We start from the raw sequence: 25,592 nt of genomic DNA on the forward strand, positions 1-25,592 counted from the left end.
GCAGACAGCCAGCAATCAGAGCTGGATCTCAGTGAGTTCTAATAAAAGAGACCAAAGAAAGAGAGAGAGAGAGAGAGAGAGAGAGAGAGAGAGAGAGATTGAGCATGTTATGGCTGATTCACTATATATGGGTTAAAAGAAGGAAATGTTAGAAATCATTAATCACAGAACTACAGGGGTTGGACAATGAAACTGAAACACCTGGTTTTAGAGCACAATAATTTATCGTGGTGACGGACAGTTCTGGTGGAAACAGGAGAGTTGAGGTGCACATTGAATTCTGCCGTGATTTGATCAGCCGTGGTTTTATGTTTTTTGGATACAATCCGGGTTAGCACCCGAACATCCCTTTCAGACAGCTTCCTCTTAAAGCGTCCACAATTAATCCTGTTGGATGTGGTCGGTCCTTCCTGGTGGTATGCTGACATTACCCTGGATACCGTGGCTCTTGATACATCACAAAGACTTGTTGTCTTGGTCACAGATGCTCCAGCAAGACGTGCACCAACAATTTGTCCTCTTTTGAACTCTGGTATTTCACCCATAATGTTGTGTGCATTGTAATATTTAGAGCAGAACTGTGCTCTTACCCTGCTAATTGAACCTTCACACTCTGCTCTTACTGGTGCAATGTGCAATTAATGAAGATTGGCCACCAGGCTGCTCCAATTTAGCCATGACACCTCCCACACTAAAATGATGACAGGTGTTTCAGTTTTATTGTCCAACCCCTGTACGTTTTGACCTTTTAGCTTAGTTAAAGAGTGATTATTCAGTATATCTGCAGGTTGATTGGATTGGCCTCCTGTTTTGGCAGTGTCCTTTACTCACTCCGCAGGGGCCAGCTTTTGGCTGTAAGAGGATGACCAGGGATAAATGGATGGTAGGCTGGAAGAAGTGAAAGGCACTTTTTTGTGGCTGTGGTTTAATATTTTACCAAGAGAATAGAATACAATAGAAAACAACTGTGTTTTCTAACCAGTCCTGTTGCAACAGGGCAAGCAAACCAATTAATTACATAGAACCCCAAGCTGGCCTGGGCCCCCAGACAACCACTGGTTATGAGTCCAATGCAAAGACAAACTGTATACATGGTCAAACCAGTAAAGTATTTTTTTTCCTGATGAGTCATTTTTATCAGAAACCCCTTAAAAGATGCCCTTCCACTAGTTGCTAACAGTAGCCAGCCAGGTAAAAAATATGATATGTACATTTATACTGATGGGCATGGTGGTTTGTGAGGAGTACGGTGTGTTCAGGTAGATATATGGTGTGTTTCTACTGTATCTTGGTGGAGGAAAATACACTGCGCCACTGACTGATTAAAACCCTGATAACAGTCAACAGTCAGCTGCCCAATCCTATCTTAACCCATCTAAGCCGTGTGCACTGTGCACCTCCACATGTTAAACACACACAAATAAATGTGCTGTAGTGCGAAAAATCCAGCTTTAACTTGGCAATAAACAGAATAAAGAATAAAATAACATTGCTGTTCCCTTAAATGAGCTGCTGGTGTATCTTCTGCTGAGACGCACAAAAGCGATGCGCTGTTATGATACGAACATGCCAGAGTCAGAGCTCACCTGCCTCTTAAAGAGAGTGACATGTGATACAATGAAGGGTTTATTTCACATTACGGGCAAAACACACCCATTATTAATAAAGAGAATTAGTACATGCCTTTTTCGCGCTTTGAGCTGCACAAGGCATATTTTAACCCAGAATTTTGTAAGTATATTAATCAGACGAGCTGTAAATATTGTATAAACACTAATGTCTATACATTTACTAGTTGTATCGGACATTATCCGGACTTTATCCTGCCATTTCCCTAGTATAAAGTCCAGGTAATGACTTAGCAAACTCGTGTGGGCATGGTGTTCAACCATAAAGCAGTGGAAGCACTTCCAAACCCTAACCCAAACAATAAGTTGAAGCATAACATTACATAATTAATCACACAAACTCCCACGCGGACTCAGGCTTTGATAGCTTCCTCACCAGGAGCAGCTTTCACAATTAAATGTACTGAACCCGCGGGGAAAGCGCACCCAGGCTCGGAAGAAAAGACCAATGTTAAAAAACACACTTTGTGTATTCTGTCATACTGCCCTTCATCCCATAAATACATGAAATGAGAATAGCAGCACTGTAGTACCTGTTTTAGTGAGCGGATGGGTGACCAGTTTGCGGATCAGGTCATTCTCAGAGGATCTCAGCAGCAGGACGATATCAGCAGGCAGAGCGTCTCTGTTCTTAGCCAGGAACCCAGCGGCGTTATAGATCACCTGATCAAAAAAAGAGTCAAACTCTATAAATCCAAAACCATCAAACACAACCTTGTTAACACTAACAGACAGTAATGTAGCCGTGATACTTGTCCTTGTCCCATGACTTGTGGCATGTCAATTTACTGTGTATATACTCAGGGACTCAATAATGTATCAATAATTTACAATAATTAACTTCCTATTTAAGATAATTAATAAATATACACTGCCTGGCCAAAAAAAAAATCACACACTCTAATATTTGGTTAAACCGTCTTTACACACATTCACTGTGCCATTGTTTCAATAAGCTTCTGCAATGTCACAAGATTTATTTATTCAATCCAGTGTTGCTGGATTAATTTTTCACCAAGATCTTACATTAGCATTGATTTTGGTAGAGTCTGACCACTGCACAAAGCAGCTCTTCTCCATCCAGCACATCCCAAAGATTCTCAATGAGGTTAAGATCTGGACTCTGTGGTGAACTCTCTCTCAATCCATGTGTGAAAATGATGATCTCATGCTCCCTGAACCCTGAACTCTTTCACAATTCCAGACCCATGAATCCTGATATTATCATCTTGGAATATGGTCGTGCCATCAGGGAAGAAAAACATTAATTGATCCAGGAATAACCTGTTCTATATTCAGTATATTCAGGTAGTCAGCTGACCTCATTCTTTCAGCAGCACATACTGTTGCTGAACCTAAACCTGCAGACCAACTGCAGCATCAACCAACCCCACATCATTTACTTACTTACATCCAGGTGGAGACTTTTTATTTTTTGGCCAGGCAGTGTATAAATATGCAATAAATCAGATAGTGAACATATAATATTTTGCACTAGTAGTTCATTCACTAGTTCATTCATCTACTGTTTATGTATCTTTTGCAATGCTAAATTTTAATTATTATATAACTGTGTATTTGCACCTTCTGTATGGCTGACATTAGTTATCCTCACTTTATGCACATCAACTGGTGTTCACTGTCTATCTATCTATCTGTCTGTCTGTCTGTCTGTCTGTCTGTCTGTCTGTCTGTCTGTCTGTCTGTCTGTCTGTCTGTCTGTCTTAAAATAAAGTGTTACCCATTTTTTTATGCGCTTGAGTAAAATAAAAGATTTGGGTACCTTTCCAGCGTAATGATGAATTCCAAAGCCGAGATCTACCCTCTTTGGTCTCCAGAAGTTTTTAGACTTTAGGTTGTCCTCAAATTTTTCTAAAAAAAAAAATAATAAATCAATCGATTGATCATAAACATTATTAATTTAATAAATAATTCATTAATTAATTCATTTAATCAGTAAGTAAGTTCATTCATTTGATATGCAGGCGACAGAGATCTCATGGAAAAAGAGATAAATGGCTGTCCAGTCTAAACACTCTCCATTATTCAGATGGACGCTGAGCTGGCAGTGGGAGCCTCTCTCTCTCTCTCTGCTCTGGAGAAACACCTGATCATGCCTCCTGATCATTAATGATAAATGAGAGATGCTTCTTCCTCGCTTTGTTCCTGTATATACTCCAGAGAGCTTGTATTTACCTGTGCATGTGTGTGTGTGTGTGTGTGTGTGTGTGTGTGTGTGTGTGTGCAAATGTCAGACATGACCTGAGTCACACAAGGACGCATGGCCATGTGAAACCCGTGGTCATGTGACCAGTTCATGTCAGTGCAAGTAGAGCAAGTTTACAGTGTTCTGCTATGTGTGTGTGTGTGTGTGTGTACTATACAATATGTGTGTATTAACCTCTGGAATATAATCAAGAGGAAGATGGATGATCACAAGCCATCAAACCAAACTGAACTGCTTGAATTTTTGCACCAGGAGTAAAGCAGCATAAAGTTATCTAAAAGCAGTGTGTAAGACTGGTGGAGGAGAACATGATGCCAAGATGTATGAAAACTGTGATTAAAACCAGGTTTATTCCACCAAATATTGATTTCTGAACTCTTAAACCTTTATGAATATGAATATTAACGTGTTCTTTGCATTATTTGAGGTCTGAAAGCTCTGCATCTTTTTTTTTTTTTTTGTTATTTCAGCCATTTATCTTTCATTTCCTGCAAATAAATGCTCTAAATGAGGATATTTTAATTTGGAATTTGCGCGAGATTGTTTATAGTTATAGTCCATAGTTTATAGAATAAAACAACAATGTTCATTTTACTCAAACATAAACCTATAAATAGCAAAATCAGAGAAACTGATTCAGAAACTGAAGTGGACTCTTATTTTTGTTACAGAGCTGTATGTAGGTTATGTATTGGGTTTTCCCTTGTGGGTAATGTTTTGGGCAAAATAAAATACCTAAGATTCCTGATTATTACACGGAAAACTAGCTCAAAATGTTTATTATTATTTTCCGCTATTATAAGTTTGGACACACCTTTTAATTCAATGTTTTCATTTATTCATCTGTTTCCTACATTATAAATTAATATTAAAGTGATTGAGACTATGAAGGAACACATAAGGAATCATGTAGTAACTTAAAATTACTGTTAAACAAACCAAAATACATTTAGATGCTCATATCTGGGGAGCTGTTAACTTGTGGTTTCTGAGGCTGGAAACTCTAATACACTTATTATGTACAACAGAGGAAACTCTTGCTCTTCCTTTCCTTAGGCAGTCCTGATGAGAGCCAGTTTCATCATAGCGTATTCTTTAATATTTTATTTCTTTATTTAGTTGAGTAGTTGTTGCTTCTCATAACCTGGATTAGAACATTACTCAAATATTCTCTATTCACTGTATACCTGTAACTCTACCTCTTCACTACTTTACTTTAACTGATGCTCTCAAACACTTTATTAAGAGACAAGAAATTCAAGTAATTAACTCTTGATAAGTTCAGCACAGCTGTTAACTGAAAGCCTGAATTCCAGGAGACTCCAACTCATAAAGCTGCCTGAGAAAATGAAAGCCAAAATGTGCAAAACTGCATACCTACTCTTACCATATTCAGTTTTTATTATTCATAGTTTGGATGACTTTGGTATTAAACTACAATGCAGAACAATTTAAAATAATGAGAAAAAAAAACTGTGAATTTAAAGTGTGTCTAAACTTTTGATTGGTACAGTGTATTTTTTTATTTATACAGGTGATACAGGTGTCTGCAGGTAACTTGCCGACGAGGGTCTGGTCTGTGGCCTGGGGGAACCTGCTCTCCTCGTCCAGCAGGGCCAGCATGCCCATGGGCTTCTGCAGGAAGAGGTCCAGCAGGGGTCGGTTGTCCTCGTACTCAATCAGCCGAGCGTCCACGTCCTCGTTCAGGTACTCATCCTGCAGATCAGACCAACACATGTCCTCAGGATCAGCGCTGTCCTTCCTCCTTTATTCATTAGCTGTGAGAATTCAGTATCAGGACAGTTAGATAATGTTACCTGATGAAATTATACTGCTGGGATTAAGCCAAGTCTCTGCTTCACACTGTCCCTGCCTCACTCTGACCAACAGTACTAAAAACTAAACTACCAAAACTAAACGCTGTATATGTGTTACATTTCCTTTAATTACAGGCTTATTATTTCACTATTAATGCTAATATCAGTATTTACTACAAATTATTTAGTAACTCTTATACATTATTCCGTAACCACTATGAATTATTCTGTTACCACTATAATTTTTTTTTTTACCACTATAAATTATTCAGCAACTATTATGGGCTATTCAGTAACCATTATAAATAATTAAGTCAATTAATTTATTAAGTACTATGATTTTTTTAATATTTAAAAATTAAGTATTCAGTAAGCACTATGGACTATTCAGTAGCCATTATGAATTATTTAACAAGTACTATGAATTATTTAGTATCCACTGTGAATTATTCAGTAACTATCATAAATAATTGCATTATTTAAATCATTAAGTACTATGAATTATTTAATATCCACTATGAATTATTAAGTATCAACTATGATTACTAAGTAACCACTATGCATTATTCAGCAACTACTATGGATTATTCAGTAACCATTATAAATAATTAAGTTACTTAAATTATTAAATACTATGAATGATTTAATATCCACTATGGATTATACAATATCATTATGATTTTTGGGGAATTACGATTAATTATTCAGTATCCACTATGGTTATTTAGTAAACGCTATGAATTATTCAGAAGTAGATATGAATCTTTCTGTAACCTCCATGCATTATTCAATAACCACTATGAATTATTCAGCAGTTGCTCTGAGTATTTTTGTAACCACTTTGCATTATTTGATAACCACTATAAATTATTCAGCAACTACTAAGGAGTATTTAGTAACCATTATAAATAATTCAATTACCTCAATTATTAAGTACTATGAATTATTCAGTATCCAGTATGGTTATTTAGTAACCACTATGAATTATTTAGCAACCACTATGGATTATTCAATAACTATTATTTATAACAAGTATTATAAATTATTCAGTAGCCACTATGAACTATTCAGTAACTACTATGGATTATTCAGTAACCAGTATGATTTTCTGTCAAGTTCTATAAATTATTCAGTAGCCACTATGTATTATTTATTAACAACTATGAATTATTCAGTAATGACAATGAACTATTCAGCAACTACTATGGCCTATTCAGTATCCACCATGAGTTACTCAGCAACTACTATGAATTATTTATCAAGTACCATGAATTATTTAAAATCCACTACATATTATTCATTAACCATTTTGAATTATTCAGTATCCACTATGAATTATTCAGTAACTACAATGAATTATTCAGTATACACTATGAATTATTCAGCAACTACTATGTATTATTTAGTAACCATTATGAAATATTTATCAAGTACTATGAATTATTCAGTAGCCACTATGAATTTTTCACCAGTTACTATGATTTATTCAACTACTATGAATTATTCAGTAATTAATATGAATTATTCAGTAATTAATATTAATTATTCAGTAATTAATATGAATTATTCAGTAATTAATATGAATTATTCAGTAATTAATATGAATTATTCAGTAACTAATATGAATATTCCTATGCATTATTCACTATCTAGAATGGATTATTAGATCACTAGTATAAATGATTTAACATCTAATATCTATGAATTACATACTACATTTTCTAATTTATATAAAACATGATTGTTCACTAACTGCCATTAACTAGCATGGCTGATTAGGTAATAATACATATTAAAACTAGAATGGTTTATGTGGAAATATGATTATATGAATATAATCTGTAGTGCTGTAGTGTATGTTGTTATGAGAAAATGGGAGAAACTGTGAAAAAGTGAAAGAGCGGGATGTGTCGTCAGATAACGCCTTAAAGCCAACATGTTTACTGTGTGTGTGTGTGCGTGTGTATGTGTGTGTGTGTGTGTGTGTGTGTGCAGATGTATGGCCTTTCCAATCTTCAGGAAACACCGTTTGGTACACAAACACATAAACGTGCCTACAGCACCCACATGTACATGCATACACACACACACACACACACACACACACACATAAGAAATCTCATTTCTGGAGTAGAATAGAACATTTAGCCCAGGGTAAAGTCATCCAGCACGGAACAACTTCTTTCTTTCTTATTTATTTATTTATATATTTATTTATATATTTATTTTATACAGTATATTTGCTGTTGCTGCTTGGGGGGTAAACTGATGTGAGTTAGTGAACAGTATAGAGACAGAGGAAAGGGGGGACATGACCCTGTGTGTTTGTCACTGAACTCAAAGAGTAACACACACACACACACACACATAATTGACTGAGAAATGCTGTAGAATAAACAATTGTATTACAATAAAAAAAATGTATTTACATAAGGCAAATCTTTAGATATTCCACAGTTTATATGATTACTTCAGTCATTCTTCATTTATATAGATTTATGATCACACTGCTTGGGTATTTTCCCATACAGTATCTTGCTGAAGTAAAGTGGAAAAGCTAAAGTCTGGATTAGAGGTGGAAATGGTAAAAGTTAAAAATAATTTGAAAGTTTATGGATGTTATATATTTTTATGTAAACACTATAAATACAAAATAAGCAAAATAACACAGAACAAACTATAATTAATGAGCAACAATCATGAATTATTCAGTATCTGCTACACACTAAGAAAAGTAAGTAGAGATTTGTACTTAAAAGAGTATAAAGCTTGTCGCTGGGGCTGTACCTTATATTGTGCCAGTAAAGATTACAAACATCATCAACTAAATATGGCTCAAAAAGATGATTGAAAATTGTCTGGCTTTCAAATAAAAAATGTGCAATTAAATTATATATTGTTTATTAGTACAGTGAAACAGAATACTGAATGTACCTTTTGTCTGGTTAAATGGTACAAATCTGTACTTATTGCTGTTAGAAATTACTTTGTACTTCAGAGGGAACAAATCTGACCCTGTAAAGACCAATATGGTACCTTTGAGGGTACAATTATGAAGAGTGAACCTTTAGGTACAAAAAAGTACTAATATGTTTTTTAAAGTGTATTAAGTATTCAGTATCTGTAATGAAAAACATTTAGTGTTTACTATGGCTATTCAGTATCTACAATTAATTATTCAGTATCTTTATTGAAATATTCAGTATCGACTTATAATAATGATTTAGTATCTACTATGGAATATTCAGTATCTACTATTAATTATTCAGTATATTTAATTAAATATATTAAGTATCTACTTGTAATAATGATTTAGTATCTACTATGGAATATTCAGTATCTACTATTAATTATTCAGTATATTTAATTAAATATATTAAGTATCTACTTGTAATAATGATTTAGTATCTACTATGGAATATTCAGTATCTACTATTAATTATTCAGTATCTTTAATTAAATATATTTAGTATCTACTTCTAACAATGATTTAGTATCTACTATGGAATATTCAGTATCTACTATTAATTATTTAGTATATTTAATAAAATATTCAGGAGTTAGAATGCATTATTCTAAATCTATAATTATTTTGTATGAACCAGGAATAGTGTATTTCTGTTCTTTTCTATTTAATTCATTAACTACTAAATTAAAACTGTTTATGTATTAAATATACTATAAATTATCCTGTACTTACTATGAATCATTTAGTAGTTTTTAGAAATGATTCAGTAGGTACTATAAATTCTGTATATATATATATATATATATATATATATATATATATATATATATATATATATATATATATATATATATATATACTAATATAGGATGTATAGAAAGTATTCTGCAGGTTATTTTGCTATTAGTAAAAGAGAAATTGAGGTGTGGATCTATACACAGAGTGTAATAAGTCTAAATTATGTACAATAGCATAGAGCAAAACTTGAACTAAAAATGAAATAACTTTAGTTATACAGTTAACAGCTGCAAAGTGGAACTGAATGGCACACTGTGTAGTGTGTGTGTGTGTGTGTGTGTTTCTCCTATCTGACCCTTATTTAGGCTGATTTATTCAGGGTCTATGGAAGGTTAGACTAAAGCACCTCCAAACATCCCTCCCCTCAAGGCCTCACTCACTCACACACTCACACCCCCCCCCCCTCCTCGCGTCAGGATAACTGATGATGTGCTATCACCATTTAGATGGAAATAAGTTAATTCCAAGGAGAAAAAGTTGTATAAATGCCTCTATGAGCCACAATGGAGGAAAGCACTCATGCACTATTCATAACCGGGAGGAGACGGCTCTATCCGCGGCACAGCGGCGCGGCGGCGAGCGGCGTACCTGCTCCCAGGCGAAGATGTGCTGATTGAAGTAGAACTGAATCTGCTCGTTGGCGATGTTAATGCAGAGCTGCTCAAAAGAGTTGCGCTTAAAGTTCTCGAAGCCGAAGATGTCCAGGATGCCGATGTTCAGATCCTTGTCTTCCTCTCTGAGTTAGAAAAAAAACAAGTAGGATGAGCACAGTGAAAAAAATGATGAGTAAAATTTACTTAAAATTTTTTTCGCAACTTTCTGCATTTGCTTTAAATTTAATTTCTGATAAATTTAAGTAACTTCAACTCAATTTCAAGACTTAAATGTTACACAGAGTAAATAAGTGAACTTGAACTTCAGTCAATCCTTTCTTTTAGTAAACTTTACTTCATTTATTTTTACTGAATCAATCCTTTCTTTTAATAAACTTTACTTCATTTATTTTTGCTGAATAAATCATTTCTTAATATTATTGAAATTTAAATATTTTTAGTTAAAACACACATTCAAATATTTACATAATCTCAAAGACTTGTTTTGCAAACAGACCAAGTCTCACTGTCTCAACACATGGATGGCATTTAATAAATGTATGTATTTAGTAAACTAAAAAGAATATATTACATGCCATCCATGTGTTGAGACAGTGTAATATGTGTGTTAAATTTCAGGAATTATATTATATTATGTATCATACATTATTTGAGTAATATTGTATAAATTAAGTAATTGTAATTAGGTAATATTGTATGCATAAATTAAGTACAGTTTACTAAAAGAAAGGATTGATTCAGCAAAAATAAAGTGAGTAAAGTTTACTAAAAGAAAGGATTGACTGAAGTTCAGTTCACTTATTTACTTAAATTGATCTGAAATTAAATTTGCAGAGTGCATAACAGTGCAGAACTTTTTTTAAGTAAATTTTACTCATCATTTTTGTTTTCAGTGCAGAAGGATAACAGGACTGGAAGATCATTATCATACTTGCCAGACATAAAGCAATGCCATTAATCATACTTTATGGGGGCCTATTAGAGGCATTATGGGTTTAATAAGTATTAAAAGTTTTGAATGCAGGCATGATGGCTTCTTTAAAAGGAATCCACTCACCTTCACCTAATTTCATCTTCATTTAATACCAGTAAATATAATAATCATCATCTGATTGAATATTATATTACACCTCTTTCATCCTTAGTTTGGGTGTGGTCTATATTTTAGGGATTACAGCAGTCTCACCCAGACTCTTTGTTGGGTCTCAGTAGAGAGTTGATGCGGTTGACTATCCAGCTGAAGAGGCGTCCGTACAGGGCTTTACCCATGGCGTCCCGCACCTCCGTGGCTTTCTCTACAGTGTTCGACCGGACGATGGTCTCACCCCGCGTCACCACGCAGTGCGAGGTCAGCGCCTCCTGCAGCTCATCTGGTCGGATGCAGAGTAACGAGGCGGCTACAGAGAAACATACACATATACTTACTGTATATTAAAACACACATTTCTGTAAGATTAAACTATACATATATATATATATATATATATATATATATATATATATATATATAACACAATTCCACTACTCCACAGCTCACTACTAGGGGGTTTGAGGGGCCACAGAAAAATATTAGAGGTAATATTTTTTTTGGCCATATACTAAAAAGTGGTTTGATTTGGATATCGCTGGTTCGAATCCCGGTTATGCAGCTTGTCGGAGCCCTGAGAGAGCGCAGTTGGCCTTGCTCTCTCTGGGTGGGTACAGTAGATGGCACTCTTTCCCCTTACCACTCCTAGGGTGATGTCGATCAGCACAAGGCTGCGTCTGTGAGCTGATGTATCAGAACCGAGCCGTTGCACTTTCCTGTGATGCTACTCGGTAAGCTGCATCAGCAGCAGTTCTAAAAGAGGCGGAGTCTGACTTCACATGTATCGGAGGAGGCATGTGCTAGTCTTCACCCTCCTGGTGAATGGGGGATATACAGCTGGGTGGGGAGTTGGGGAGGGGACCTCTAATTAGATAAGTTTGAGAACTGCTGGTCTATTGTCTATAGTGTATAGTGAAAATTGTGGGGATTTACAGTAAGATTCTGGACAATAGCTCTTCAATGCAGCACAGTGTAGTAGCTAACAAGCTAACAGGCTAATGGTCTATTGGCTAATGGGCTTCCCAGCCTGTGTGGGAGAACATCTCTAACAGCGAGAGGCTCTTTCCAGCTGATCAGGTCAGATCAGGTGATCATGTATTATGTGCAGAGGTATCTAAAGTCAGCTAAGTCAGCTGAGAAAGGATTAGCATGTGATAAAGTGACAGAGCAACAGAGGACTAAGTGAGCACTCTGCAATACTAGCATGCTAAGATCCTAACAATGGGCTAATCTGCCTCAGTGCCATCGGTTTGGTATCAGTAACACGACGGCATGCCGACACTAGGATTACCAAACACATGCTATTCATTTTGTAGCATCAGCACGCTAACAAGAGCGCTAACTCACCACTCTCCAGTACGGGCATGTTAGTGATGTTGCTCTTGTCAGTTTGATGCTCAGAGGCCACTGAGGCGAACTCGATGTCACCGGCGTTTAGGATCGCAGCCAGGATGCTGTAGACGCTCCCCAGTTCCTGTGAAGGTGAATGTAGAATATAATTTTGCAAGAAAAAGTATGTGAACCTTTTGGGATTACTTAGATTTCTGCAATAATTGGTCATTAAATGTGTTCTGATCTTCATCTAAGTCACAACAATAGACAAACAGTCTGCTTAAACTAATACAATGCACACAAATATATATTTATGTTTGCATGGTTTTATTAAACATAACGTTACCTTTCACAGTGATGGGGAAAAGTATGTGAACCTTTGGATTTAATTACTGGTTACTGACCCTCCTTTGGCAGCAAAAACCTCAACCAAACTTAAATTTCCTTTTCATCCATGGTGTCCTCCCATAAACTCCATTGTGTCTTTAATGTTTTCTTATTGTAGATTTGTCAACAAAAATGTTAGCATGTGCCAGAGATTTCTGTAAGTCTTCAGCTGACACTCTAGGATTCTTCTTCACCTCATTGATCATTCTGCGCTGTGCTCTTGCAGTCCTCTTTACAGGACTTTACCACGCCTAGGGAGAGCAGCAGCAACAGTGCTGAACTTTCTCCATTTGTAGAGCGTCTGTCTTACCGTGGACTCATGAACATCAAGGCTTTTAAAGACATTTTGTAACCCTTTCCAGCTTCATGCAAGTCAACAAATCTTGAACGTAGGTCTTCTGAGAGCTCTTCTTAAGAACAGCAAACTCAAAACTGGTGTGCGTTTTTATTAGGCAGGGCAGCTTTAACCAACAAATCCAATCTCATCACATTGATTGGACTCCAGGTTGGCTGACTCCTGGCTCCAATTAGCTCTTCATATACTTTTTCCCCCTCACTGTTAATGTTAACATATTGTGTTCAATGAAACCATGCAAACATATATTTTTTGTGTGGTATTAATGTAAGCAGACTGTGTTTGTCTATTGTTGTGACTTAGATGAAGATCAGAACACATTTAATGACCAATTTATGCAGACATCGTAAAGGGTTCACATACTTTTTCTTGCAACTTTTTTTTGTCGCTGTCCAATGAAAAACAAGTATCTCCATTTTTGTCGATTTTTAGTTTACTACATAATTTGAACAGACAAACTCTCCCTTACACTGTGCCAGAATTTGTTAAATTTGATGAACGGACCAATAGAAACTCTTTAAAATGACCTGAAATAAACTCTTTTTACAGTGACTTCCATTGAAAGTTTAGAAGGTTTTTTCTCTCTCCTGTAAAGTTGCTGTTTCGGAGATAAGTGTTTTTCATTGGACAGCGACGATATGAGCATTGGGCATGTGCCTGTGACAATTCAGTTACCAAGATAGCAATAGGGCAAAAATTTACCAGAACACACCTCATTTCCAACCAACCAGAGTTTTTCTTAGAAAAATGTGCTGTATCTGAATTGGCTCAGTGCCCTGGTTTGTGATTGGTTACACAGGTGCTCAGTAATGAGATATCTGTATTGAATCTGATAAGCTGTGCATTTGGGATTTCCAGTATTACACATTTAGCATCTCTGTGACCGTTCCACAGCAGCCAGTCACTGGTGGACTGTTTCTACGGCTGTCTTTTCCATTAGGAGACGTCCCCCCTGTACGCCACTCTCCATTACATCACACCAGTCACACCACTGCCACTCACCGGCTCACGCTGAGACCCCTCCCACCCCGCTGAGTATCAGCAAAACCGACCTGACGTCTCAGAGACGCTACATGTACCACTGCTCCCAGTCTGAACTCTACACCGTCTCTGCTGCTCCAGATGGACACTTGTCTGATTATATCCTGTTATTCTGTTTGAGGGATGTTTAGATTCTGCTGGTGTAGAAAATTTAGTGACACTTTATAATAAGATTACATTATTTATCAGTACTTACGACATACTTTATTAACCAATTATTAAGCTAATGTCTCAATTTATTATAACAGTGGTGTAAAAATGTTTGGGCACCCCTGATAATTTTCACGATTTTACTTTAAAAAGAACTTCATTCCAAAATGAAGCTGGCTCGTCCAAATGTGCTTTAGCTTTAGCATACCTCAAGCGACTCTGTTTGTGGCGTTTGTGCTTTTTCTGCATTACTCTCCCATACTGCCTCCTCCTCTCCTTGTGCACAATGCGCTGAAATACTTTTCCAAATACACTTTTGTACAATTTTAGCAAAGTTTGATAAAAACAACTGTTACAGCAGTTCACCTAAAGTACAATATGTTATGTAACTTTTTAGAAAGTAAATTAAATTACTACACTGGTAATAAAAAAAAAATAAAAAAAAATAATAATAATAAAAAAAAATATATATATATATAGGTATTGCATTAATATAGTAGTTAAATGTATTTTAATGCTCTGTAATTATAATTAGGAAAATATAAATATGAGTAAATTATGGGATACAGTGTTAAATAAATTTAAATGTCAAATAAAAAAATGCTAAGCAAATTTGTAACAACCTACAAATTGTTGTGTGAAAAATGTAAAAAGAGTTTATTTCAGATTGAACGTTTTTGAACATTTGGTCCATTCATCAAGAAGTTTTGACTCTTGAAATGGACAAATTGTCTGTATAAATTATGTAATGATCTAAAAATCAACAAAAATGGAGATACTTTTTTTTTGTCAGGATGTGGTGCAGGGAAGACGTGGAGACGGACGTAAGTGCAAGTAGGAAAGAAATGTATTAAATATATATAAATAAACAAAGAAACGAGAAACAAGTAAACACGTAAACATAAAACAGGGAGATATATACAAGGAACTGGGGAATAAACTAAATAACTGAAAATAGCTAAACAAACAACCAAAAACCAAAACAAACGAGAGAAACTAAAGAACATAAACTAAACCAATTAGGGATAATAATAAGAAACAAACTAAACAGGACAGGGAAATATATACAAGAAATAAACTAAGAAATAAACAAGGAAATAGACTAAATATATATACAAGGCAAAAACAGAGAAAAACACAGAGCAAGGAACTAGGGAACGAGGAGAATAAACAAGAGTAACGAGGAATGACAAAACAACAGAGGAAGGTGCAAAGACCGACGAAGGACAAGTGACACAGGGGATCTATTTATATGAACAGGAAACACACTAGAAGTGGAAACACCTGGGAAAGGGGCAGAGCTACAAATGAGACACGTGGTGGAAAACTACTGAGACAGGAGACAAAAAGAGGAGCACAGCTCATGTGGGGAAAACACACAGAGACATGAGACAAGGCCAGGACGTGACATTTTTATTGGACAGCGACGATATCAGCATTGACATCAGCATCGTCTGATATACTGGATATCCATGTGTAATATCGGACATTGGAATTAAATTCCCACACTGGTGCATCCCTAATATTGTAACACTGGCCCTGCATATGGATGGCAGTGATGGATTTTATATGTGATTAAGGTGGGCTGTAATAATGAGGCTCATGTGGGAAACTTAACTGTAGGTTAACCAAAATGAAAATGAACAAGGTAACCTTATTAATTTAATTACACTTCATTATTTTAATTGGTTAAAATTTTCTTAGCTAAAGATTATTATTTTAATATTAGTCTACTTCATTTATACAGAACAAAGTACCTCCAGAGTGAAGCCGATGACTTTAAAGCACTGCTCCACCGCCTCAAACTGCTCCTTATAGAAGGCACTGCCCACGATGTCGGGCACCAGCTTGATGTGCTCGTTCTGCAGGTACCTGAAATTATAATGGAGGCACAATAGAAAGAAAGGAAAGTGCTGTGGGAAGTGAAACAGGAGCAGAGGTGGGGTGTAAATAAAGCAGTGAGATTATAAAGCTCAGTGGGAACCTACTTTGGAGTTTTACTGTCAGACAGCTTGTAGTGGGCGAGCTTCTTTCTCTCCGCCAGGCCGGCGTAGATGTAGTAGAAAATATGAAAATTGCGCTCTCCGCTGTGAGGCAACAATCAAACAAACAGAAATCAGAGAACAAAACAGCCGTGTTAGTGCAGGCTCTCGCTTTCAGAGCTTTTATTCACCAACTACAGGATCTACATGGCATTTCTGCTGGTGAACAGAGTCAAAATGCAGTTTATTCCACTACAAATCTATACAAAGAAATAAAATATACTAATTCATCCCTAAATAATAAAAAACTACAATAATAATATGAGATTACAAATTAGAATTTGCAGTTTTACATGCATTACATATTATTAGTATTAAATCAAATCAAAATTTTATTATATAGCACTTTTTACAACTGATGTTGTTGCAAAGCAGCTTTACAGAAATGTGATAGCAGAAGAACCATACATACAATAAAAGCAATGAGCATTAAAGAAACTCTCTTAGAGATTGAAAAAAAAAAGAAAAAACCTCAGGAGAAACCAAGACTCACATGTACTATCATATCATGTATATATGAGGGGGGCCCCATCCTCCTCTGGTCAGACATTCATTATAAATGAATGTTAAAACATCATTATACACTGTAAACCCAGATGTTGTTTGAACTATTTTGAGTTAATTGAACATCTGTGAGCACAAATACGTTTCAACTGAGATCTTTGAGTTGAACCAACTTACTAACTTAATAACTGAGTTGAGTCTGTTGCCATTAACAGCTTCTTTTCCATTGGCTTCTGTCACAATCTATTTGCATTCTGGGTGTGTCCAACAGTTTCTGACTAACACTCACCATCAGTGTGTAAATCAACTTCCTCTTTAGTTGTAATAACCTGGTGTTTTAATTTATGATAACTCAAGTTTTCATTTTCCATTACTTTGAGCCAAAAATGTAAGCAAATCGGCTGCTTTAAAAAAGTTAAGTAAAGTCAAATTATCCAGTTTTACAGTACAACAAAAATAAAAAAGTTTAATTAACTTCCCCTTTAGTTGTAATAACTTGATGTTCTAAGTTATGCTAACTCAAGATTTCATTAACCATAAGTCTACGTACTAAAGGGGAAGCCAATCAAATTCGGGAAACATGATACGAGATGGGTCCTGTAAAATCCTGTGGGCCAACTTCAAACTGTGCTGATCACAAAAGGTGGTAAGAAAACAAGTTGTTCAATGATCTTGGAGCAGACTTTAACCACTTTCATCAGACAGTTTCTATTCTGAAACCAGCTATTTTTTTTAACAAATGTATAACAGAATGTGGTAAGAATGTCCTTGTTAACTACCTGCTCTTGTTCCTACCTGCACTCGCTCCTGAAGGCTTACGCTACCTCCCGGCCGCTGCGCTCCTCCAATGAACGTCGCCTCGCTTTACCAAACACTCACACAAAGCAATCCAGACTGTTCTCATACAGAGTTCCCCAATGGTGGAACAAACTACCTTCCACTACCAGATCAGGAGAATCTCTCACTATCTTTAATAAACTCCTGAAGACAGAGCTCTTCAAAGAGCACTTACTCTCCTAACACCTCTAACACACTAACCACTTCTAACCTCATTTCCTTCTTCCCCTCCTTTCCTCCTCTATCCTATTATTCCCCTTTGACCTCCTTTTATCCCTATCCAAAGATGTTTTACCTTTAAACTTATTTTACATTGTACTTGACTATTGTAAGTCGCTTTGGACAAAAGCGTCTGCCAAATGTAATGTAATGTAATGTAATGTAATGTACAACTGTTGCATGTAGATGTGCTGATCAGATTACAGAAAAAAATCCGTTTATTGCAGTTTATTGATGATTAAATTGTTAAGTACACTCACTGTAAAAATAATTTTACTGTCATGTTGGCAAACTGTAACTTTACGGGAAAATGAAAAACGCTAAACACTAAAATGATAAGCGCTAGACTGAGGAACCATGAGTGTTCCAGTTAACCAGGGCCCTATCAGCTAGTGGTTCGTCCCATGTAGCTTGTTTTAACTTGATAAACACACAGACTGCAGTCCGATATACTCACCTCTGAACTGTGAAAGAGCTAGTGCTGTGCTTAGCAGCTAATGCTATTATTGCTGCTCCAGCCTTAGTGCTGGAGAAACTTCACTGAAAACTCACCCTTATAACTCTGTACTTCAGTGGAGTGGCTTTACTGCTCCTTAACACCTGACTAGTAGAATTCATATATATTAAAAATACGGTAAAGTGCACCGGATTATAAGGTTCACTGTAAATTTTTGGACCATATAATCTGAAAAATGCGGTAAAATGAATTTGCCAGTTCTTCCTTATGTTGTAACAGAATTTGATGATAAATGGACCAATACAAATGCTCCAAAATGACTTGGAGTAAAATCTTAAAAGCTTAAAGCTTTTAGAAGTGGAGAAACAATGTTTTCATGTGAAAGCATGATAATATGGATATTTGTAAAGGAAATAAAGCTGGTGTTGAGATCAGTATAAAGGGGGGAAGCAACAAGGCCGTGCATAATCCGCCCCCCTCACAGTGCAGTTTGTAATTACTGTGTTTCTGCTCTGTAATTAGCGTTCATGTTTCTGCATTTGCATGCGAGAGATTTCACTGCTGACGCTGAATGAATGGCTGGATTGATTATGCTGTTCAGATCAGCTGTGCTGAAACGTTTAAAACAGTGCAGTTTACGATCAGCTCTGTCTTTCCTCAGCTCTCGATGTTTTCCTCTGGATTTGGGAGGGATGTACGGAGGGTCCTGAGGGTGAAGGTCAGAAGAGCTAAGCTTATGAAGCCTCAGCTTTCCATTAAAAGAGAAAAATCTCATTCACTTCTGCTATTCTCCAGCCTAACTGACAGAGAGAGAGAGAAAGACAGACTGAGAGACAAAGGCTGAGAGAGAATGAGGAAGGATTAACCTCAGAGAGGTGTTAGATGTCTAAGGGCTGAGAGAAACTAAATCAGTTATTTACAGCTTTTCTTTATGCCTTTAAACTGCAAGGGTCATAAAATGAGGGGTTCTTTAAAGCTTATAGAACTCCATGATGCATAAAGGGGTACTAACCCATCCTGATTTTTTTGTGGAGCTGAGTTCAGAAGTGTAAACTTAATACAATTTTGTCAAATATAAAGGATATGTTTATTTATTCTAGTGTTAAAAGAGAACTCTGGTGTAAAATTCACTTTGGGTGTAGTAAAACATGATAAAAAGTACTTACTTTTGTTGAACAGCCCACCTCTCCTACAGCTTTCTGAGATCCAGAAATGTTGTGCTTTTTGCCCAGCACTCTTTACAATGGCTGCTTTGGGGCATAATTTGCCACGATAAATCACTTTTTACACCGTTATCCAGACTCAAAGTAACTCCACACCTCCTTGGTAAAATCCGGAGAGCCCTGGCATTTAAAACGAGGCATTAAGAAACTTAAGAAGTTTATAAAGAACCACTTTTTACATCCTATAGTGCAGGTAATGAGGTGAGGTGTGAGGTGTGGAGTTACTTTGAACCTCGATAACGGTGAAAAAAGGGATTTATTAGGGCAAAATATGCCTGGAAGCGGCTGTTGTACAGAGTGCTGGGCAAAAAGCACAAAATTACAGGATCTCTGAAAGCTGTGGGAGAGCAGAGATGGGCTATTTAAGAAAGGTTAGTTTTTGATGTTTAACTACACCAAAAGTCCATTTTACAACAGAGTTCTCCTTTAAAGAGACACTAAACCCCTGATTTTGTGGAACTTATTTCAGACAGAGCACGGCTACAAATAAAACCATATAAAACTTAGTTCAGTTAAATAAAGTTAAAGAAAGTGTAAATGTAATAAGATTTTGTCAAATATGTAGGATATGTTCAATCATTCTAGTGTTAAAGTGTCCAGTGAACAACTGGTGTGCATGAATACTTCTGAACATGTTCCAGTCTGGTTATATTCTACTGTCAGTAACTAGTGAAAGGGGCCCCCTCGAGGGGGATTCTGATAACAGGTGTTGTTGTACTTTCCTTCATTGACTGTCACAGTTTTTTAGTAGCCTCTCCCACAGTTTGTTGTTGCATTAAATTCATAACTAGTCATTTTCTGGGAGCCCCAAGTCAGCTCGGGGCCTCGGGTAAGTCTTGTTGCAACAGGCCTGAGTACCCCAACACTAAGCCAACATGCTCATGGCAAGGCAATGTGATAGTGGGTGCAGATGGATGATGGAACATTGCAACAAAATCAACACAGACTCACACAGCTTGGTGGATGACACGGGACTTCTCCAGAAGGTATTCTGAGATCTGAGCGCCCACCACCGTTCCTCCACACGTGAACTTCATTTCGAGGTACTTCCCGAAGCGGCTGGAGTTGTCGTTGATGACCGTGCAGGCGTTACCGAAGGCTTCCACCAGGCTGTTCACCAGCAGGATCTTCTCCTGGAGGGTTCGGTTATTGGCCTGTGAAGGGGGAAGATGGTGATATGCATACAATTTCAACAGTTTAACCTCCACATTTAACCCACCCATGGGGCCCTATTTTTTGTGATCTATAAAGCACTGGTCAATTGCAGATTGTAGAGCTTGATTCAGGGCGTGTCAGTGTGTCTTTGGGATTGTGAGCATGCAAAAAAATGCCTTGTGCAGCTCGAAACGTGCAAAAGGCATGAACCAATTCTCTTAATTAATCATGAGTGTGTTTTTTTTAGCATAACATGAAATAAACCAATCAATGTGCCACTTCCCATTCCCTTTAAGAGTCAGGTGAGCTCTGACTTTGGCACATTCGTATCTTAACAGCACGGCGCTTTTGTGCATCTCAGCAGGATACTGCAGGATACTGACCTGCGTGTTCACACTGTAAAAATACACCACCAGCTCATTTAGGAGCACAACAATGTTATTTTATTTAGTTAAAATCAGGTTTGCATGCTGCAGCGCGTCCATGTGCACCTATAGGAATGGACTTTGATGATTGACTGTTGTCAGGGTTTTAACCAGTCAGTGGAGCATCTCTATTTTCTGCCGCCAAAATACTGTAGCAACATGCCAGAAATTTCCCTGAACACACCTCACTTCCAGACCACCACGGACATCAGTGTAGATTCATTCCTAAACTCTGACGATATTTTAACGGCGTGGGCGCAAGGCGTGGAAATAAATTGTTAACAGGTTGTAAGATAGCAATGAGCATCATGACACACCTTTCTCAGGGCATATGATAGGGCCTATGCTATTAAACATACATACTAGCCAAACGTCTTCTAAACTAAAGCCTTACAACAAAACACAATAAATGCTTTTGGACAGACCTTGCCAAGCACTGTAAGCTGCTGGACCAGCAGGTGGGCACTCTCAGTCTTCCCTGCACCACTCTCTCCACTGATCACGATGCACTGCAAACAAGAAAGAAACACAGTATTAAAACTTAAACTAAAACTTTTAATCCTTAACAAAGGCAAGGCAAGTTTATTTACATAGCACCTTTCATACACAATGGTCATTTAAAGTGCTTCATAAATTAGAAAATACAAAGAGAAGTCAAATTACAGAAACATGTTACAATAAAATGGAAATAAAAGAATAAAACAAGAATTAAGCATGGAAAAAACATGATTCAAACATGATTAAAACAAAGATAAGCAGAGTTAAAAACATGTAGAAGAATCATTATAATTTAAGAACATAGTGTAAGAACAATGTTAAAGAAAAAAAAAGGAAAGAAAATACAAAATATTATAATTAATCAGGAATGCAGAGATTTTAAAGAAAATGTATTAATTAATACACAGGGGTTTTTTTAATGGTTAATAAACCCACACCTCACCTGATTTTTACTGTTCTTACTCTCTAAGTACACAGTACTTTCTCAGTAAGTACTCAGAAACAACAGGGAGCGGTTGGCTGTATTATGTAGTGTACAGTGTTTTACCGTTCTTACTCTGTAAGTACACAGTACTTACCCTCTAAAACACTGGCTGTATTATAAAGCATTACTGTTTTCCTCTCTCTAGTTAAATTGCTGTTTTGGAGATACTTGTTTTTCTTTGGACAGCGACAATATGAACCATGATTTAAGTTAGTTTAGTTGCAGGTCAAGAAAACCAATGGGAGTTATGATATAGATTCACTCTAGCAGTGAGCTGAGGAAACATCTGAGCATAAATGTTGAGCTGCTCTATTGGCAGCCTGTGGCTGTAAAGTCAGTCATGATATAAGTGTTGGACCAACAAAGTGGGAAAAAATCCATGATTTCAAAAGAAATGCTAGATGATCTACAACTTTTTTTGACATTTTATGGAGCTTCACTCCAAGTTACAGGGTTTGGACAGTGAAACTGAAACACCTGGTTTTAGAGCACAATAATTGATTGTGGTGACGGACAGTTCTGGTGGAAACAGGAGAGTTGAGGTGCACATTGAATTCTGTCGTGATTTGATCAGCCGTGGTTTTATGTTTTTTGGGATACAATCCGGGTTATCACCCGAACATCCCTTTCAGACAGCTTCCTCTTACAGCGTCCACAGTTAATCCTGTTGGATGTGGTTGGGTCTTCTTGGTGGTATGCTGACATTACCCTGGATACCGTAGCTCTTGATGCATCACAAAGACTTGCTGTCTTGGTCACAGATGCTCCAGCAATTTTTCCTCTTTTCAACTCTGGTATGTCACACATAATGTTGTGTGCATTGCAATATTTTGAGCAGAACCTTCACACTCTGCTCTTACTGGTGCAATGTGCAATTAATGAAGATTGGCCACCAGGCTGCTCCAATTTAGCCATGAAACCTCCCACACTAAAATGACAGGTGTTTCAGTTTCAGTGGCCAACCCCTGTATTGGTATTTCTTCCTTAACATATTGATTCTTTGGCTAAATACAATCTCTTTTAAAAGCATGGTAAATTGTGTTACACCACCTGATCAGAGTTGTAGGACACCATGGACTGGTAGGCGATGTCAGCAACTGCAAATATATGAGGAGGATTGGCTGTGCGCTTGGCTCCAATGTAGACCTTTGAGAACTGCCGGAGACAAGACAACGCCAATCAGCCTTCAAACACAAACACTCATTAAACAACACTCAAAAAAACAGAGCGAAAACAGGAGGAAAGAAGATGAAATGATGAGACCCTGAAGCAGAGGCCACAGAGACGCCAGACAGATAATGACTGTCAGGGAAGATAGAGAGAGACAGAGCATAGGAAGAGTGATGAGCCATTAGATGGGATGCAGCAGACAGTACATATGCGTAATGAGGTATGGCCACCTTTAGTCTATGGTGTGTGACAGTGCATGCTTCTTTACACTCACAAACACACACACTGTACCTCCTGAGTGTACAGATCCATGGCGTGGAAGGGATTTACGGCGATGAGGATATCGCCCACGTACGTGTAGATCTGATCCTTCATGTAGCGTTTCTGCAGCTGCTCTGTGATCGTGTTCTACATAAAAGATTAAAATAAGTTAAACATTACTGTAGCATTTCACTATACACACAGATTTTATGTTTATAGCACTTTTCAGACTTATAATTAGACATATCGTGCAGCTCAGAAGACAAAAGCAAAATATAAATCAAGTTAAAGTTTATTATTAAAGTTATAGACTGTACAAACATGATTTTTTAAAAATATTTTTTAAAGATCTTTCTCAAAACATTCTACAGCACTTCATGCTTCAATACGGATTTCATTTTCCAGCAGGACTTCCAACAGGCACATTCTTATATCTATGTACTCTATGTATGCAGCTATATGGATTTTACGATGCAGTTAGTACAAACATATATATCATTCTACAGTATAATAGTATAATAAAAATGCAGCCTAGGCTTTGGGATGCAGCTATATACAATATATGTATAGCTATAACAAAGAATCAATACAACAATTACAGTTACACAATTCACACTACGCTTTCCATAATTCCACTCTACCGTTGGTCTCTGTCCCATTCAACCCCTTGACCAATCAGGAAGAAGGTCATGTTCACTGTCACCTGAGTACTAAATGACTATCACCTGTAAATCGTTATGCTACTCTGTATAAAATCCTGCTTGTTTGTCTGTGAACTTTGTAAAGTATTGCCAACTATTACTGTTGTCTAAATTTCTATTATTAATGTCTTTCTTTGTTTTTGTTGTTTGGTTTTGTTTGTCTCTGGTTATTGGCTCTCAGCTCATTTCATGTTGTCTGTGAGAGTGTAACTAATCCCTAGAGCATTACCAGCACTAAACCACCCTATATGCTATACGCTAGTTTTAGTTAGTGTCCCATTTCAACCAGAAGATAAAGCAAAAGAATCCTTCAGGGCATGAAAAGCGGAAAAAACCCAACGAGAGTGGGTAATGGCATTATACTTTTAGTCAGCTAATTAATACTGTAATTTCCTAAATAAACTATATTTGAAAAAAGAAATATCAGGGACTGATTGTAAAATAATGAAAAAAAACTTGAAAATTAAAATATGTTTTGTCTATTTTAGTATTTAAATGGAAAAAAAGAACATTTCTAGGTAATGAAACAACCAGTAGATTTTTTTAAGGAAGTATTTTTTACAGTGTACTCTTGCATTCCTCCTTAAAAAGTGCATAAAATAAAATGTTTTGATTGTCTCTGTTCCACCTATTCCACTAGTTTCACCATAAAAGCTGCCAATATATTAACGCAATCAAGGTAGTTTCACCCTAAATGCTTTAGCTTTTATAGAGGTAGTGTTCTACAGCTGTTTGTTTGGCTATTCCACCTTAAATAGTAAAATAGTGAAATTCAACTTAACAACTTGATTTCTTAAAGTAATAGTTATTCCACCTTAAATCATCTACATCATTAAATGTGTTTATACTCCTCTGAATATCCAACATGAAATGAAACTCCACTTTACAGCAGTATATGTGTGAGGAACAGTCTAGAGACGGTATTATATGGAGGTGATGGATAAAGACTAAAAGCTCCTCCTACTACTCCTACTAATTTTAGCTACATTCTATTTTTTTATATATATATTCTTTTTATTTTTTTCCATTTTCTACCCAATTTACACAGCAAATTACCCAACCTTCTGATTAGGACTCCCTCTATCACTAGTGATGCCCCAACACACCAGGAGGTGTGCCTCCACATGCCTCCTGCGACACATGTGAAGTCAGACTCCGCCTCTTTTTGAACTGCTGTTGATGCAGCATTACCGAGTAGCATCACAGTGCTAA

The 25,592-nt window shown here is 36.7% G+C and overlaps 1 protein-coding gene across 3 annotated transcripts in view; it reads right to left on the minus strand.

Moving 5' to 3' along the window:
* myo3a (myosin IIIA) overlaps window positions 1–25,592 on the minus strand; it is a 160,527-nt gene that overhangs the window by 40,369 nt on the left and 94,566 nt on the right. For 2 of the 3 annotated variants that reach the window (XM_049480247.1, XM_049480246.1), the window contains exons 7-19: window positions 23,710–23,826; window positions 23,299–23,403; window positions 21,692–21,775; window positions 20,638–20,840; window positions 16,393–16,491; window positions 16,162–16,276; window positions 12,487–12,613; window positions 11,239–11,449; window positions 10,027–10,174; window positions 5,418–5,571; window positions 3,412–3,500; window positions 2,162–2,291; window positions 832–888 (exon numbers count right to left, since the gene is read on the minus strand). In XM_049480247.1, the coding sequence (XP_049336204.1) occupies window positions 832–888; window positions 2,162–2,291; window positions 3,412–3,500; window positions 5,418–5,571; window positions 10,027–10,174; window positions 11,239–11,449; window positions 12,487–12,613; window positions 16,162–16,276; window positions 16,393–16,491; window positions 20,638–20,840; window positions 21,692–21,775; window positions 23,299–23,403; window positions 23,710–23,826 (1,639 nt within the window). The remainder of the gene's footprint in view (window positions 1–831; window positions 889–2,161; window positions 2,292–3,411; window positions 3,501–5,417; window positions 5,572–10,026; window positions 10,175–11,238; window positions 11,450–12,486; window positions 12,614–16,161; window positions 16,277–16,392; window positions 16,492–20,637; window positions 20,841–21,691; window positions 21,776–23,298; window positions 23,404–23,709; window positions 23,827–25,592) is intronic. The other variant, XM_049480248.1, reaches the window with a different exon arrangement.

The sequence above is a fragment of the Astyanax mexicanus genome, chromosome 6 (assembly GCF_023375975.1).
Source record: "Astyanax mexicanus isolate ESR-SI-001 chromosome 6, AstMex3_surface, whole genome shotgun sequence".
NCBI lineage: Eukaryota > Metazoa > Chordata > Actinopteri > Characiformes > Acestrorhamphidae > Astyanax > Astyanax mexicanus.